Here is an 18,118-nt window from a genome sequence, read left to right as displayed (position 1 = left end):
AGAGTTTCACTCTTGTTGCCTAGGCTGGAGTACAATGGCATGATCTCAGCTCACTGCAACCTCCGCCTCCTGGGTTCAAGCGATTCTCCTGCCTCTGCCTCCCAAGTAGCTGGGATTACAGCCATGCACCACCACACCCAGCTAATTTTATATTTTTAGTAGAGACAGGGTTTCTCCTTGTTGGTCAGGCTGGTCTCGAACTCCCAATCTCAGGTGGTCTGCCCACCTTGGCCTACCAAAGTCTTGGGATTACAGGCGTGAGCCACCGTTCCCGTCCTGTCCTACAGTAAATGTCAATATGCACTTGGGTCTGTTTCTGGAATTTCTCTTCCTTTCCTCTCTGTTTACTTGTGTCATTATTGCGTTTAGTTAGTTATTTTTAGAGGCTCTACATGTTGTAGTATCTTGCAGGGCTGTTCTCTCCTCATACCTTTTCCAGCTCAGTATTTCCCAGGCTATTTCATGTTTGTATTTCCATATGAACTTTAGCATCAATGTGCCTGGCTCCATTTAAAAAAAGCTTGTTGGGGCCGGGCTCACACCTGTAATCCCAGCACTTTGGGAGACCTGGGCAGGCGGATCACCTGAGGTCAGGAGTTCGAGATCAGCCTGACCAACATGGTGAAACACCATCTCTACTAAAGATAAAAAAATTAGCCAGACGTGGTGGCAAGCGCCTGTGGTCTCAGCTACTCGAGAGGCTGAGATGGGAGAATTGCTTGAACCCGGGAGCCAGAGGTTGCAGTGAGCCAAGGTTGCTCCACTGCACTCCAGCCGAGGCAACAGAGTGAGACTCTGTCTCCCCCCACAAAAAAAAAGTTGTTGTTATTTTTATTGGGATTGCATTACACTTATGCATTAATTTAGGGAGAATTGATGTCTTTATGGTATTGATCATTCCTTCCAAGAACAAGGGATGTTTTTTCCATTTGTTCAAGTTTACTTTCAGGTCATTCAGGAATATTTTAAATTTTCTCATATATTTTTCCACATTTTTTACTAAGTGTATTTCTCAGCATTTAATCACCTTTGTTTTTCATTTAAATGGGGTCTTCTCCACCATTATATTTTCTAATTCTGAACTATCCAATACAGTAGGCACTAGTCACATATCATTATCAAGCACTTGAAATGCGGCCAATCCAGATTGAGAAGTGTTCTAAGTGTAAAATATACGCTGGATTTTGAAAACCTAGTGTGAATAAAAGAATGTGAAATATCTCAGTATAATTTTTAATATTGATTATATGTTTAAATCATAATATTTTGGATATATTTAATTAAATATATTACTGCAATTAATTTCACCTGCTTCTTTAAAAAAATTTTTTTTTAATGTGACTGTTAGAAAAATCTTATGTGTGTGGCTCAGACTCTGATTGTATTTCTTTTTTTTTTTTTTTTTTGAGGCAGAGTCTCACTCCATCACCCAGGCTGGAGAGCAGTGGCGCAGTCTCGGCTCACTGCAACCTCCACCTCACTGCGGCCTTTATCTCCCAGGTTCAATTCCACCTCCCAGGTTCAAGCAGTTCTCATGCCCCACCCTCCCGAGTAGCTGAAATTACAGGTGCTGCACCAGCACACTCAACTAATTTTTGTATTTTTAGTAGAGACCAGGTTTTACTATGTTGGTCAGGCTGGTCTTGAACTCCTGACTTCAAGTGATCCTCCTGCCTTAGCCTCCCAAAGTGCTGGGATTACAGGCATGAGCCACCGTGCCCAGCCTCAGATTGTATTTCTATTGGATAGTGCTGCCCTAACTGGTTATTTATTTGTGTATGAAAGCTATTGATTTATATATGTTTTTTAATTAATTAATTTATTTATTTATTTATTTATTTTGAGTTGGTGTTTCGCCCTTGTTGCCCAGGCTGGAGTAAAATGGTGCAATCTTGGCTCACTGCAGCCTCTGCCTCCCAGGTTCAAGCGATTCTGCTGCCTCAGCCTCCCAAGTAGCTGAAATTACAGGCAAGCAAAACCGGGTGCCCAGCGAATTTTTTGTATTTAGTAGAAATAGAGTTTCACCATGTTGGTCAAGTTGGTCTAGAACTTCTGACCTCAGGTGATCCACCCGTCTCGGCCTCCCAAAATGCTGGGATTACAGGCGTGAGCCACCACGCCCAGCTGTATATTAACTTTATTTTTTTACTTTTATCTATTTTTTGAGACGGAGTTTCATTCTTGTCGCCCAGGCTAGAGTGCAGTCATGCGATCTTGGCTCACTGTAGCCTCCGCCTTCTGGGTTCAAGCGATTTTCCTGCCTTGGCCTCCCGAGTAGCTGGGATTACAGGCGCACACCACCACGCCCAGCTAGTTTTTGTATTTTTGGTAGAGGTGGGGTTTCACCATGTTGGTTAGGCTGGTCTCAAACTCCAGACCTCAAGTGATGTGCCCTCCTTGACCTCCCAAAGTGCTGGAATTACAGGTGTGAGTCACCTCACCCTGCCTGTATGTTAACTGTATATATTCTACTTTACTGAATTTTATTGTTTGAGTCTTACTGTTGATTCTCTGGGGTTTTCCAGGGATTCTGTTATATACGTGTACAAATAGAGAAAGCTTTACTTCTACTTTTTCAATTCTTATGCCTCTAATTGTTTTCTTTTACTTAACTGCATCTTTTCTGATCTTAACAGAAATGTCTCTGGTGTTTCCACATTAAGTAAGATGTTGGCTTTAGGGTTAAAGTTTATATATTATAAGATAATTATTTAAAATTAGCCACATTTAAAAAATTTAATGTTAAAAAAATATCCAGCAATTCCTCATCTCTTGAGTGTTTTTCATTAGGAATGGGTGTTATGGGTGTTAAACTTCAAAGGTTTTCTAGCATCTGTGGAGATAACCATGGTGTTTCTCCTTAGACGTATTAATATGATGTTTTACTTATTTGATTTTTAAGTATTGAACTGAACTTGAATTCCTGGAATAAAGCTCACTTGATTGTGGTATATTCTTTTGTTTTGGAATCAGTTTACATTATTTAATGTATTTACATCTATATTTTTTTAGGAGAGATGGGTCTGTGACTTCCGTTTTTGTTCTGTCTGTATTAGCTTTGAGTATCAATATTATACTTGCCTCATAAAAACAATTAGGAAGTTTTTGGCTGGGCATGGTGGCTCATGCCTATAATCCCAGCATTTTGGAAAGCCGAGCGGGGGTGTGCGGATCACGAGGTCAGGCGTTCGAGACAAATCTGGCCAACATGATGAAACCCTGTCTCTACTAAAACTACAAAAATTAGCCAGGCGTAGTAACACGCGCCTGTAATCTCAGCTACTCGGGGGGCTGAGGCAGGAGAATAGCTTGAACCCAGGAGGTGGAGGTTGCAGTGAGCCAAGAACACGCCACTGCACTCCAGCCTGGGACAGAGTGAGACTCCATCTCAAAAAAAAAAAAAAAAAAAAAAACCCACAGGAAATTTTCTTGTTTTTTACATTTTCAGTGATCTGGAACAGTTCACATTGGGACCATCCAGACTTTAAAGGTTTGATAGAAATCCCTTTGCAAGCCCCCTGGACCTGGTGTGTTTTCTGTGGTCCTTGCTAGCAGTCTTCTCTCCTCTCTGGAAATTATTCTATCTCTAGTGAGGTTAATTTTGGTAAACCATCTTTCTATAGTAAATTACTCTTTTCAACTAGATTTTCAAATTTATTTGCATAGATGTCTTCAAGGTAGTCTCATAGTTTTAAATTTCTTTGCAATGATTATTTTCGCCTGTCATTTCTTAGTTTGTGTATTTTTCCTTTCTCCCTATTTTGCTTAAGTTAATAGTTTGTGTATTTTGTTTTTTTAAATCATCTGAATTTATTATTTAGGTTTACTGTTTTCCTTTTCCTTTTTCTTTTTTTTTTTTTTTTTTTTTTTTTTTTTTGAGACAGAGTCTCGCTCTGTCCCCCAGGCTGGAGTGCAGTGGCGCGATCTCAGCTCACTGCAGGCTCCACCTCCCGGGTTCACGCCATTCTCTTGCCTCAGCCTCCGGAGTAGCTGGGACTATAGGCGCCCACCACCATTCCTGGCCAATTTTTTTGTATTTTTAGTAGAGATGGGGTTTCACCATGTTAGCCAGGATGGTCTCGTTCTCCTCACCTCATGATCCACCCGCCTTGGCCTCCCAAAGTGCTGGGATTACAGGTGGGAACCACTGCGCCCAGCCTACTGTTTTTCTTTACCTCCTTTCTTTCTTTTTTATTTTTTCTTTTAAGACAGAGTCACACTCATGTTGCCCAAGCTGGAGTGCAGTGGCACAGTCACGGCTCACTGCAGCCTCAACTTCCCTGGGCTCGGGAGATCCTCCCGCCTCACCTTCCCAAGTAGGTGGTACCAGGTGGGCACCACCAAAATTTTTTCATAGTTTTTGTAGGCACAGCATTTTGCCAGATTGCCCAGGCTGGTCTCAAACTCCTGGTCTCAAGCCATCTGCCCACCTAGGCCTCCCAAAGTGCTAGGATTACAGGCATGAACCACCGTGTCCAGCCTACCTTGTTAATTTCTGCTTTCATCTTTATTTTCTTTCTGTGCTTTCTTTTGTGTTACTTTGTTGGGGTTTTTTCTTACTTTTTAATTTAGAAATTTAGTTCATTTTGTTTTTTTCTTCCATTTTTATTGATAAAAGTGTTCAGCACGTGGAACTTTCCTCTGATCTTTTTCTTAACCATATCCCATAGAGTCTGATAGATAATTTTTCCTTTTTTTTGTTTGTTTGTTTGTTTTGTTTTTGAGATGGAGTCTCTCTCTGTCGCCCAGATTGGAGTGCAGTGGCATGATCTCGGCTCACTGCAACCTCTGCCTCCTGGGTTCAAGCAATTCTCCTGTCTCAGCCTCCCGAGTAGCTGGGATTACAGGCATGCGCCACCACGCCTGGCTAATTTTTGTATTTTTAGTAGCGACAGGGTTTCACCATATTGGTCAGGCTGGTCTTGAACTCCTGACCTCAAGTGATCTGCCCGCCTTGGCCTCCCAAAGTGCTGGGATTTCTGGGCTGGGCGCCATGGCTCGTGCCTGTAATCCCAGCACTTTGGGAGGCCGAGGCGGGCAGATCACTTGAAGTCAGGAGTTCGGAAACCCTGTATCTACTAAAAATACAAAAATTAGCTGGGCGTGGTGGCAGGTGCCTGTAGTCCCAGCTACTGTGGAGGCTGAGGCAGAGGAATCGCTTGAATTTGGGAGGCAAAGGTTGTGGTGAGCTGAGATCGTGCCGCTGCACTCCAGCCTGGGAGACAGAGCGAGACTCTGTCTCCAAAAAAAAGAAATTCTGTAATTTCCATGTGTTTTTTTTCTTTCACTCGATAGTGTAATAGGCAGCTTTTAAGTTTCCAGGTAGGAGAAACTTTTTCGTTGTTAATAATTTACAGGTGTTTTTCATTGTGATCAGAGAATGTTGTTTTTGTTTTGCAAAACCTATTGATACTTTCTGAGGCCCAGTGTATGTCAGCTTTTGTAACTCCTCCATGTGTACTTGATAGAAGTGTGTTTTCTTGGGTCTTGGTATAGAGTTCACTGTGTGTGTGTGTGTATATATATGTACGTATGTATTTACATATGGAGATACATATATGTATACACCTCCATGATACATTAATTCTGTTGTTTAGGTCTTTTGTATATCCTTATTTTGTGTCCTCATGGCCTGTCTTCTGTGGCTTATTATTAATATGTTTCTGTGTTTTCTTGCATCTCCTGTTTTTGTGTTGTTTGGTGCACATTCCTGTTATATATTTTTAGTTACTTGTGGCTTTTTTTTTTTTTTTGAGATGGAGTCTCGCTCTATCGCCCAGGCTGGAGTGCAGTGGCGCAATCTCAGCTCACTGCAAGCTCCGCCTCCCGGGTTCACGCCATTCTCCTGCCTCAGCCTCTCCGAGTAGCTGGGACTACAGGCGCCCGCCACCACGCCCGGCTAGTTTTTTGTATTTTTAGTAGAGACAGGGTTTCACTGTGGTCTCGATCTCCTGACCTCGTGATCCGCCCGCCTCAGCCTCCCAAAGTGCTGGGATTACAAGCGTGAGCCACCGCGCCCGGCCACTTGTGGCTTTTTGTGTTGAGAAGCGGCCACCTTCTGGTTGTGCTTTTTGCCTGCGGCCTGAGAGTCCTGCTCTGTCTGCGTTGTGATTGCTGCCCTTGCTCTCCTTCTGCCCATTTGCCTGACGAGGCAGCCTTGTCCTTGGCCCTTTGTTTCCAGCCTTTTTCTGAGTGCCTTGGTTTTAGGTCGTTCTCTTGTGTGAAGCAAACCTGAGGCTTGCTTTGTGAGCCAAATTGAAAATCTTCTCTTCAGTCAGTTAAGCCCATTCACACTTAGTGATATAACGATTGTTGGTCTCAACCCTGTCATTATTTTATAATTTCTGTATTTTCTATTTATTGAATTTTTTTATGTGTTGTGAGTTTTTTTGCTTTTTTATTTATTTATTTATTTATTTTTTATTTTTTTTTTTTTGAGACGGAGTCTCGCTCTGTCGCCCAGGCTGGAGTGCAGTGGCGCAATCTCAGCTCACTGCAAGCTCTGCCTCCCGGGTTCACGCCATTCTCCTGCCTCAGCCTCTCCGAGTAGCTGGGACTACAGGCGCCCGCCACCACGCCCGGCTAATTTTTTTGTATTTTTTGGTAGAGACGGGGTTTCACCGTGGTCTTGATCTCCTGACCTCGTGATCCGCCCGCCTCGGCCTCCCACAGTGCTGGGATTACAAGCGTGAGCCACCGCACCCGGCGCTTTTTTATTTAAAAAAAAAATTGGGGGCCGGGCGTGGTGGCTCACGCCTGTAATCCCAGCACTTTGGGAGGCTGAGGCAGGCAGATCACCTGAGATCAAGAGTTCAAGACCAGCCTGGCCAAGATGGTGAAACCCCATCTCTACTAAAAAATATAAAAATTAGCCAAGTGTGGTGGTGCATACCTGTAGTCCTAGCTACTTGGGAGGCTGAGGCAGGAGAATTACTTGAACCCAGGAGGTGGAGGTTGCAGTGAGCCGAGATAGTGCCACTGCACTCTAGCCTGGGCGACAGAGCTAGACTCTGCCTCAAAAAAAAAAAAAAAAAAAAAAAGAAAGTCCAGGTGCTGTGGCTCATGCCTGTAATCCCAGCACTTTGGGAGGCTGAGGAAGGCAGATCATAAGGTCAAGAGATCAAGACCATCCTGGCCAACATGGTGAAAACCCTGTCTCTACTAAAAATACAAAAGCTAGCTGGGCGTGGTGCCGCGCATCTGTAATCCCAGCTACTCGGGAGGCTGAGGCAGGAGAATTACTTGAACCCAGGAGGTGGAGGTTGCAGTGAGCTGAGATCATGCCACTGAACTCCAGCCTGGCAATAGAGCGAGACTCCATATCAGAAAACAACAAAAAAAAAATTGGGGTATTAGGAAAATTGGTGCTTTTCTCCTAGTGCATTCCTATAGACTCGCATACCCCACTCATGCTTCTTGGGCCTGGGTTCCCTGTGTACCCTCTCGTGGCCTGCTGTGTTGGCATTAGGGGGTCCTCTGACACCCACTCATTGCCTTCACATCAGGCAGTGAGTGAATTCCATTCTTTGTGTTTTGCTCTTTCCTGTCTCCCTGTCTCTCCTCTTCTCATTTTTCATTGGTGGTGTTTCTGCTCTGTCAGAACACATGGTATTCTTAGGTACAGAGTTTACTACAACAGGGCTCCCACTTGCCTCTGCTGAGTGTTCCCAGGCGTCTTCAGGTTGGTGAAGCTCATCCTCAGGCGGTGGCCTTGAGTAGGGCCACAGAATTCTCTGAGTTCTGGAGAAGTAAACTTTGACCTGTTGTGTTGTCAATGAACAGATAGTTTGGTTGGCTATAAAATCCTTGGATCAACTGATTTCTCCTGTTTAATATAGTGTGGTTCTTGTAAAAAATTTCTTCCTGATCCCAAATTGGTTAAAGTTGTGTTTCATGTTTTTCTTACACCAAGATTTTATAGACTGATTATTCTAGTTCTAGCCAGGAAAAGAGAATATTAGAAATATATTGTGACAGCACTTCCAGGAGACATACCAACTCTGTTTCTTTCTCAAGTTGGAGCTGTTTTCTTCTAGAACTTCTTGTGGGTGGCTGCTGACATCATGCTTTCTTAGATCTTCACTTTTTGTACATCTGTAAACGCTCCGGCCCCCTCTCACCCTTGCTCGTGCATCAGTTTCCTGGATCAGTGGACAGTGTTCTGTGCTTGCTTTCTGCTGCTTGAGTTTTTAAAAATCAAGACTCAGAATGCTTTCCCGTGCCCTGAAGCACCTCTCTGTACCAACATGTGGAGCCTGCTGTGGCTGGGAGCTGTCCTCACTCTCCAGTCACATCCGCTATTGTGTGCCAGGATTGAGCTATTGGCTGCGTTTCCTTTAACCTCATCTTTCCCTTCCTCCTGAGTGTAGATTACCAAAGGTCGACTTTCCCAGGCCTTTCCCTGAACACACTCAGCCTTCCTTCCTAGACCACCCAGTCCCCAGTGGCACCAGTGATTGTGGCCTCCACCCCTCTGTGTGCCCTCAGGGATACAGTTGGGATCCGAGATAGCCAAGGCTGTCATAGAGCAGGTCCTTAGAGAGAGAATCCTAAGTGACATTTCTGTGAACAAACACATTTGAAAGCACTTGCCTGGTGCTGTGTGAGTTGTCAAAAATATTAGCTGCTGTTATGCAAGTAAAACGTGCCTCATGCTACCATGGAAATTCCCCAGTGGTAGAAAGAAATGGAGTGTTTATTAAAGGTTCTGAAAAATTGTCCTGTGTTGAGGGCTGCAGGGAAATGGAGACTCACCTTTAACAAAGAAATGTCAGTGGTTCCTGTCCTCTTTGTTCACATCGATGAGGCTGAATGCTGTGTGCACTGCACGCCCCCGCACCCCGCCCCAGCCCAGATGTGTGCTGCTGGAGCCTCTTTGATACTGAAGGCTCACATAAGGCCCCGGGAATGTGCTCAAGATTGAATTAGATGAGTGACCAGAACAGAACAGAGGAGTAGACATTCTCAAACTTGCCTGAGAGTCTAGGAAATTGAGTAATTCTTAATCAATGATTTCCCTGCTATCCTGCCTATTTTCAAAGATGGTTGTGTAAGGCCGGGCACGGTGGCTCACGCTTGTAATCCCAGCACTTTGGGAGGCCGAGGTAGGTGGATCATTTGAACCCAGGAATTCAAGACCAGCCTGGGCAACATGGTGAAACCCTGTCTCTACCAAAAATATAAAAATTACACAGGCATGGTGGTGTGCACCTGTGATCCCAGCTACTCAGGAGGCTGAGGCAGGAGGATTACTTGAGCCTGGAAGACGGAGGTTGCAGTGAGCCGAGATCATGCCTGGGTGACAGAGTGAGACTTCATATAAAAAAAAGAAAAAAGTTTTTGATGAAATCTCTGGATGTCATATGGGTGAGATGAATGCCTGGGAGAACCACCTTCCTGTAGGGTTGATGTCTGGGTCTTCTTCCTGTCAAGGGCACATTTGAGGGACAGCCCTTTCCTTAACATGGGCCTGGGCTGGGAAGCTTCTGCTGGCAGCTGTGCTCTGCCTGGCTCCAACGGAGACTTAGGGCAGTCCCTGGGCTTGCACGCAAATTAGATTTCTGGGAATCTTCTTGCTAAAGGGCTCTCTGATGGGCTGCCTGTCATGTAATGACCAGTCACATGGGGAGTCTAGGCTCTAGCAAACATGTCTTCTAATGGGACCTGAAGCCACAGTTGCTTTGCTTAGTGGACATGTGAGTTCCGCAGTTTCCAGGTCAGACCTGGGTGTTCATAAGCACACCAGAGAGATCTGTCCTCCTTTGGCCTTCTGTAAAATCTCATTTTAGAAAAAATGTTTACAATTTTTGAAGTTGTTTAAATTGAGCAAAGCCAAATGATTTCTTCTGTTCTGATAAGATAGCCTGCTGCTGTAATTTGACTTGCTGCTTCTCTTTTATTTTACAGATGATGTCTTTCTACCTAAAGATATTGACCTAGACAGTGTGGATATGGATGAGACAGAGAGGGAAGTGGAATATTTCAAAAGGTAAATGTGGAGGCTGTGTGTCTGAAAGCGTGGTGACTGTGTGCTTGCCATACATGTTTGGTTTTCTGTCTTTCCATGGCACTTCTAGTTGTCTTGGACAAAGTTACATCAAGCAAGCCAGACAACCTGGCTACTGAAGAGCCTTGTAGTAGGACAGGCCAGCCACACACGCCCTCCCACGTTCCCAACACTCACACAGTCACTTCTCCCCCCCCTCACATGCTAGAAAAATAGTTGACGGCAGTGGCTTCCCCCCACCCCTCCCCGCCAGCTGGCTGTTTCACTTCCGAGGCGGTGGCTCTCAAGGTGTCCTGGGCCAGCAGCGTCTCCTGGGGATACAGGCCCCTCCTTAGACCTGTGGGATCAGATTCTGGGAAGGGGCCGGCATCTATGTTCTTGAAAGCCTTCCGGGTGACCCCCACATCTGCTGATGGTTGAACACACTGGAGTGCTATGCTTTTAAGAAGAAAAGTAATATTTTAGATGCTTGCTGTTTTCCTGATGGGCAAATTTTATAGTGCTATGTTCTATAATGTTTTAACTACTGTGTGAATTATTAATGGCAACAAAATTTTATTTGTTTTATTTTATTTTTGAGAGGGAATCTCGCTCTATCACCCAGGCTGGAGTGCAGTGGCACGATCTCAGCTCACTGCAACCTCTGCCTCCCGGGTTCAAGCAATCTCCTGCCTCAGCCTCCAGAGTAGCTGGGATTACAGCTTTTTTTTATTATGATTTTTTTTAACTTTTTGAGATGGAGTTTTGCTCTTGTCACCCAGGCTCACTGCAACCTCCGCCTTCCAGATTCAAGCGATTCTCCTGCCTCACCCTCCTGAGTAGCCTCGATTACAGGCACCCACCACCATGCCCAGCTAATTTTTTTGTGTTTTTAGTAGAGACAGAGTTTCACCATGTTGGCCAGGCTGGCCTCAAACTCCTGACCTCAGGTAATCCACCTACCTCAGCCTCCCAAAGTGCTGCGATTACAGGCATGAGCCACCGCACCTGGCCCTGTCTCTATGTTTTAATTAAATTAAAAAACTATATATTTATATATATAGAAGGTGCTTGCCTGGGCAACACAGCAAGACGTCATCTCTACAAAAAGTAAAATCAGCTGGGCATGGTGGCACGCTACTGTAGTAGTTGCAGCTACTTGGGAAGCTGAGGTGGGGGAGGGTCGCTTGAGCCCAGGAGGTCGAGGTTGCAGTGAGCTGTGATTGCACCACTGCACTCCAGCCTGGGCAACAGAGTAAGACCCTGTCTCCAAAAAAAAAAAAAAAAAAAAAAAAAAAAGTTAATCACGTCCAGAGAGGCAGTGAAATGTGAGAGCAGGCACATCCTACCCCCTCCCCCACCTCAAGCTGAGTAATCCACCTGCTGTATTGTATAGACTCTAGATAGAGTGTGGCCAAAGTAGCTGTAAATTAACCTCTTAATGTTGTCATAGTGATAACTCATATCCTATAGTCAACAGTTTATAGCCGATCACTATCAATATAATTTCTGTAAACCAACGAGAATTCTTGACAACTTTTTTTTTTTTTTAAATAAAGACAATAGTCTTGCTCTGTCACCCAGGCTGGAGTGCAGTGGTATGATCTTGGCTTACTGCACCCTTGATCTCCCAGGCTCACTTGATCCTCCCACCTCAGCCTCCTGACTAGCTGGGACTACAGGCATGGGCCACCAATCTCAGCTAATTTTTATTTTTATTTTTATTTTATTTTATTTTTTTGAGACGGAGTCTCGCTCTGTCGCCCAGGCTGGAGTGCAGCAGCTCACTGCAAGCTCCACCTCCCGGGTTCACACCATTCTCCTGCCTCAGCCTCCCGAGTAGCTGGGACTGCAGGTGCCTGCCACCACGCCTGGCAATTTTTTTTGTATTTTTAGTAGAGATGGGGTTTCACCGTGTTAGCCAGGATGGTCTCGATCTCCCGACCTCGTGATCCGCCTGCCTCGGCCTCCCAAAGTGCTGGGATTACAGGCGTGAGCCACCGCACCCGGCCTCAGCTAATTTTTAAAATGTTTAGTAGACACAGTTCTCATTATGTTGTCCAGGGTGGTCTCAAACTCCTGGATTCAAGTGATCTATCTGCCTCGGCCATTGCACTCCAGCCTGGGCAACAAGAGCAAAACTCCATCTCAAAAAAAAAAAAAAAATTGTGACTGGCTGGGCGCAGTGGCTCACGCTTGTAATTCCAGTACTTTGGGAGGCCGAGGTGGGCGGATCACGAGGTCAAGAGATAGAGACCATTCTGGCTAACATGGTGAAACCCCATTTCTACTAAAAGTACAAAAATTATCTGGGCGTGGTGGTGCTCTCCTGTAGTCCCAGATACTCAGGAGGCTGAGGCAGGAGAATTGCTTGAACCCGGGAGGCAGAGGTTGCAGTGAGCCAAGATTGCGCCACTGCTCTCCAGCCTGGCAACAGCAAGACTCCGTCTCAAAAAAAAAAAAAAACTGTGACCAATTGCTGTTAGTTTTAAACTGGTGCATGAAGGTGAGTTCTCTCCCTGGCCCTTAAGAGATTTGGAAGTTTGTTTTAGCAAGTGCTCTCGGTCACTTAAGGATGTAAATCCTACTTACTTATTATTTTTTGAGACACAGTCTCTCACTCTGTCATCCAGGGAATTAGCTAAGCAGCATTCCCGCTGAGACTGGATTTGAAACAAAGTTATAGTTCCTTAGAGCCACTACAGATTTCTTTCCTCAGTGGATACCTTTAGCTTAGGATAACCACTCATAGGAATTAATTTGAATTTACTTAAAATTATTTATGACTCTTGACCATTTGGGATACCCATTTGTCATCTTTTCTACGAAAGGAAACTAAAATATTGCTGTCTCAAATACTGGGTATTGTTGAGCTGAAGACAGCGCAGGGGCTCTCTCCACCTCTCCTTTATTTGCCTAAAGGTAGGACATAAATAATTTTTTACTGAAGACAGCTACTCAGCAGCCCACAGATGGTGCCAGTGGGGCAGAGGAATCTGTGAGCAGATTTTAAACCCAAAAAGACTTTTTAAAAATAAAGTCTCAGTTCAGTCTGAAGTGAAGTGGCCTGATCACAGTTCATTGCTGGGACTACAGATGCGCCACCATGCCTGGCTAATTTAAAAAAATTTTTTTTTTGGAGATAGAGTTTTGCTCTTGTTGCCCAGGCACGATCTCGGCTCACCGCAACCTCCGCCTCCTGGGTTCAAGCGATGCTCCTGCCTCAGGATCCTGGGTAGCTGGGATTACAGGCATGCGCCACCATGCCTGGCTAATTTTGTATTTTTAGTAGAGGCAGGGTTTCTCCTTGCTGGTCAGGCTGGTCTCGAACTCCCGACCTCAAGTGATCCGCCCACCTCACCTCAGCCTCCCAAAGTGCTGGGATTACAGGCGTGAGCTGCCGCACCCAGCCTAGTTTTTTTTTGTTTGTTTGTTTGTTTTTGGTAGAGAAGGCGTCTCTTTATGTTGCCCAGGCTGGCCTCTGGGTATCTTTCCACCTCAGTCTTCCAAAGTACTAGGATTACAAGCGTGAGCTACCTCCCCAGCCCAACCCCACAGGTTTACTTCCCTCGTTTTCCTGATTTTTGGCACTAGTCCCATGGGCAGTTTTGTTTTTCTATTTTCCTGTCTCTTTAAATCTTCCACCTGGCATTTGTGCATAGACTGTCAGCTGAGAAGCTGAGACCTTAGAAAATATGGCCTGACAGATGTGGGTTGCACCCTATTTGCAGCTAGCAAGACTTTCTTTAAGCTGTTCTTGAGAGGGGCCTGGGGCTGAAATTTTGTTCCCTCTTTAGAGACCTTGGTTAAAGCCATAAAGGGATTCTTAATTTTGGTCTCATGCACGTCTGTGTGTGTTGGCTTTGAGTCATTTGTGCAGGTATGCCCTTGAATGATTATAAATTTGTGGTTTATATTTAGAATATGATAGGGGTTTTTTGTTGTTTGATTTAGGCTTCTAAGCTAAATGAAACCATATACTCAGAAAGGAAACAGTTTATTAAAACATTCAAAGACAAGCAGCTTTAAATAGTGATTACCCTAGACCTCTAATAAGCAAATATGTTCTACCTCCAAAACTTTTTTTTTTTTGGTGGGGGCACAAAGTCTGGTTCTATCTGTCCAGGCCGGAGTGCAGTGGTGCATTCTCAGCTTGTTACAGTGGGTAGCTAGTCAGGCATGAGCAGGGCAGGGGGAGGGCCTCCTCCATCCACCAGGGATGTCAGGTGACCATCAGGTGATGGTTAGGCAGTTGTCACACTGCCTCTCTAAAATAATTGGTCACAGCCAGCACCAGGGAAACTGAAGCTGGTGATCAGCAGCTTCCCGATAAGATCTCAGGAGTTGGGCAAGTGGGCTCAAGCACGTGCACTGAGGCGCAGAATGGTGGAGTTTAACTGGTGTGTGACCTTCCAGGTACTTTGCACCGGGAAGGGAAGATTGCCTCAGGTGAGCATGCGCACGCTCCGGTAAACACATTGTGTGTGCTCCCTCCCAAGTGCTAGCAGGCAGCCCACCCCAAGGGAGGAGTGGGGAGAAGGGACGCAAGTCCCTGAAGTATGCCAACACCTAGATCCCTACATCAGAGGCCAGACGGGGCACTTGCCTCTCAAGTTGCCCACTTGGCCTCTTCCAAGTGCACTTTCCTTCCTTTTGTTTCTGCTCTAGAGCTTTTTAATAAACTTCCACTCCTGTTCTAAAACTTGCCTCAGTCTCTTCTTCTGCCTTATGGCCTTTGGTCAGATTATTTTGTCCGAGGAGGCAGTAACTGAGGCTGCTGCAGACACGTACGGATTCGCCGCCAGCAACTCAGGTACCTGCCACTGGCAACAGGCTCGCTGCAGCCTCTGCCCACCAGGCTCAAGCCATGCTCCCACCACAGGCTCCCGAGTAGCTAGGACCACAGTTGTGCGCCACCACACCTGGCTAATTTTTGTATGTTTTGTAGCGATGAGGTTTTACATGTTGCCCAGGCTGGCCTTGAACTTGTAAGCTCAAGCAATCCACCCACCTCAGCCTCCCAAAGTGCTGGGATTATAGGCGTGAGCCACCACAGCAAGCCTTTATTATTTTTGAGATAGGGTCTCACCTTTGTCACCCAGGCTGGAGTGTGGGGCACCATCACAGCTCACTGCAGCCTTGACCTCCCAGGCTCAAGGATCCTCCCACCTCAGCCCTGAGTAGCTGGGACCACAGGCACGTATGTGTACTGCCACTCCTGGCTAACTTTACTTTTTGTAAAGATGGAGTCTCACTATGTTGCACGGGCTGGTCTCAAACTCCTGGGTTCAAGTGATTCTCCAACCTCAGCCTCCCAAAGTAGCAGGAAAACAGGCATGAGCCACTGCGGCCAGCTTCAGATCTCCTTCTTGGTGTCAATTTCAGGAAGGAACAACCAAGAAACAAGAATGTTGACTATTTGCCCAGCTAAAACCTGACACGGGAATGCTTTTAAACAGCTTTAGAGTTGAAAGTTGACTTAATTAGAAGCTGGTATTTAGGATATATGTGTATACAATTTTTTTGAGGCCTCTGCTTTCTATAAAAGCTGCTTGGCGGCCGGGCGCGGTGGCTCATGACTGTAATCCCAGCATTTTGCGAGGCCGAGGCGGGCAGATCACGAGGTCAGGAAATTGAGAGCATCCTGGCTAACACGGTGAAACCCCATCTCTACTAAAAATAGAAGAAATTAGCCGGCTGTGGTGATAGGTGCCTGTAGTCCCAGCCACTTGGGAGGCTGAGGCAGGAGAATGGCAGAATGGCGTGAACCCAGGAGGCAGAGGTTGCAGTGAACCAAGATCATGCCACTGCACTCCAGCCTGGGCGACAGAGCAAGACTCCGTCTCAAAAAAAAAAAAAGCTTCTTGGCCAGGGAAGAAGCTACAAAAAATACAAAAATTAGCTGGGTATTGTGGTACGCGCCTGTAGTCCTATCTATTTGGGAAGCTGAGGCAGGAGAATCGCTTGAACCCAGGAGGCAGAGGTTGCAGTGAGCCAAGATCGTGCCACTGCACTCCAGCCTGGGTGACAGAGACTCCACTTCAAAAAAAATAAAAAATTAGCTAGGTGTGGCCAGGCACGGTGGCTCACGCCTGTAATCCCAGCACTTTGGGAGGCTGAGGCGGGTGGATCACTTTAGGTCAGGAGTACAGATCAGCCTGGTCAACATGGTGAAACCCTGTTTCTACTAAAAATACAAAAATCAGCTGGACATGGTGGCGGGCACCTGTAATCCCAGCTACTTGGGAGGCTGAGGCAGGAGAATCACTTCAACGTGGGAGGCGGAGGCTTCAGTGAGCTGAGATCGCGCCATTGCACTCTAGCCCGGATGACAAGAGCGGAACTCCTCAAAAAATAAAAAATAAAAAAAAACTGGGTGTGGTGGTACATGCCTGTAGTCCCAGCTACTCGGGAGGCTGAGGAGAGAATTGCTTGAACCTTGGAGGTGGAGGTTGCAGTGAGCCGAAACTGCCACTGAACTCCAGCCTGGGCAAGAGAGTGAGACCCTGTCTCAAAAAAAAAGGATTTCACCATGTTGCCCAGGCTGGTCTCGAACTCCTAAGTTGAAGTGATTTGCCCTCCTCAGCCTCCCAAAGTGCTGGGATTATAGGTATGAGCCACCACACCCTGCCTGGGCCTGATAATTTAAGGGGGCTCTCAGCTCTCAGATTAAAAGTTTCTTTTCTTTCTCAGGACTCCCTCCGCCCACCCACTCCTCCTCCCGACTCCTTTCCCCTTTTCAAGTGCAGACTGTGGCAGGGCCTGGAGGGGACCCTTGACACCGTGCCCCTCACTGAGAGTCTAAACCCCTGACCCCGCAGTGAGTTTCTGGCAAGAACAGGAGCGTGATGGGCTTTGCCAAGCACCACCTTGCTTGTGGGCTGTTTCCTTCAGTGACTGTTTGGCTTTTTGTCTTTGCAGGTTCTGCTTGGATTCTGCTAGACAGACCCGACAAAGACTGTCTATCAACTGGTCCAATTTTAGCTTGAAAAAAGCCACCTTTGCTGCCCACTGAATGAGGACTGCCTGGAGAGGGACACGCGAGAGGCAGGCCAGGCTGCACCACCCCAAGAGCCACGCCCCTCGCTGGCGCCCCAGAGCCGTGGTGCTTGCCAAGGGCTGTGCGGAGCTGGTGCTGCCTGAAACCCCAGACCGAGAAGTTGATGCTCGGCCCACGCTGTTAGCTCGTGTGCGTGTAGTCTGTGCGTGAGACTCCTTCGATTGTAGCTCTGTGCTGTCGGATTGGAACAGTAGTTCCCGCCAAGTCCTCCCACCACCGCGGCCTCGGAGGCCTGGGCCGTGGCCAGATAGGAGTTTGCATCACCCACGTGGCTCCGTTGCCTCTGCATTGCGCCCTGTCCTGTCATCTGTCCTCACCGGGGTATCGGCCGTCACTCAGCTCTCCTGTGCCCCTGCGTCCCACCCTAGGCGGGCTGGGCGGGGCAGGCCTCCTTTGTTCTCCACAATCTACTGTCTCCGAGTGTACACGTTGCGCTGTTTGTGTTTGATCCCCCCTGACTTGTAGCCAGCTTGTGTAAGATCCCTTGCAGAACGAGAAAGTTAAAAACAAGCCCACCCAGTACTCACACCATCAAGTCTGTTATAGAGTGTACGACTGTATTAACACGGAGGCCTGCCTGGCTACTTTTTTAACATATTGTTAAGTAATATTAAAATCATGTCTTTCTTTTTGAAAGATGGAATACATTAGTACAGCAGGAGACCTCGGCTGCTTCTTTCTGCTAGGGGAGTGGGGGGCTAGTGGGAGAGGGCGTGCAGGTGATGTGTCCACCATGGGGAGCCAGGGCACCACCCCAGAGCAGGTCCCAGGTCTCTCCAGGCAACAGCTCAGCGATCCTGGTGCCCCCACCATCCTCTGTGTGCCAGGCAGAGCAGGCAGCAGGAGACAGAAAGCTCCCAAGGAGCTGCATCCTGGTTACTTCTTACCACCTAGAACACTCAGTAGCTCCCACTTCTCCCAGCCTCATGTTCAGCCTGTCTGTGTGCCCCATCAGAGTATGACTTCACCCTGAGTGAAGGTGAAGAGGGCAGGGCCTGGCTGGGGAGAGGGTAGGGAGGGCTAGCTTCTGGTGGTATTCGGATGATGAGGCCACAGGATTTCCTGGTGGACAG

The 18,118-nt window shown here is 46.7% G+C and overlaps 1 protein-coding gene across 3 annotated transcripts in view; it reads left to right on the top strand.

Annotated features, from left to right (window-relative positions):
• Positions 1–17,706, top strand: part of FAM193A (family with sequence similarity 193 member A) — a 183,690-nt gene extending 165,984 nt beyond the window's left edge. For 2 of the 3 annotated variants that reach the window (XM_030800812.1, XM_030800813.1), the window contains exons 20-21: positions 9,907–9,988; positions 16,907–17,706. In XM_030800812.1, coding sequence (XP_030656672.1) covers positions 9,907–9,988; positions 16,907–17,000 — 176 coding nt within the window. In that variant the 3' untranslated portion in view covers positions 17,001–17,706. The remainder of the gene's footprint in view (positions 1–9,906; positions 9,989–16,906) is intronic. The other variant, XM_030800814.1, reaches the window with a different exon arrangement.
• The last annotated feature ends 412 nt before the right edge of the window (positions 17,707–18,118 follow it).

Source organism: Nomascus leucogenys, chromosome 20 (assembly GCF_006542625.1).
Source record: "Nomascus leucogenys isolate Asia chromosome 20, Asia_NLE_v1, whole genome shotgun sequence".
Taxonomy (NCBI): domain Eukaryota; kingdom Metazoa; phylum Chordata; class Mammalia; order Primates; family Hylobatidae; genus Nomascus; species Nomascus leucogenys.
This window is presented reverse-complemented; position numbering and strand designations above follow the sequence as displayed.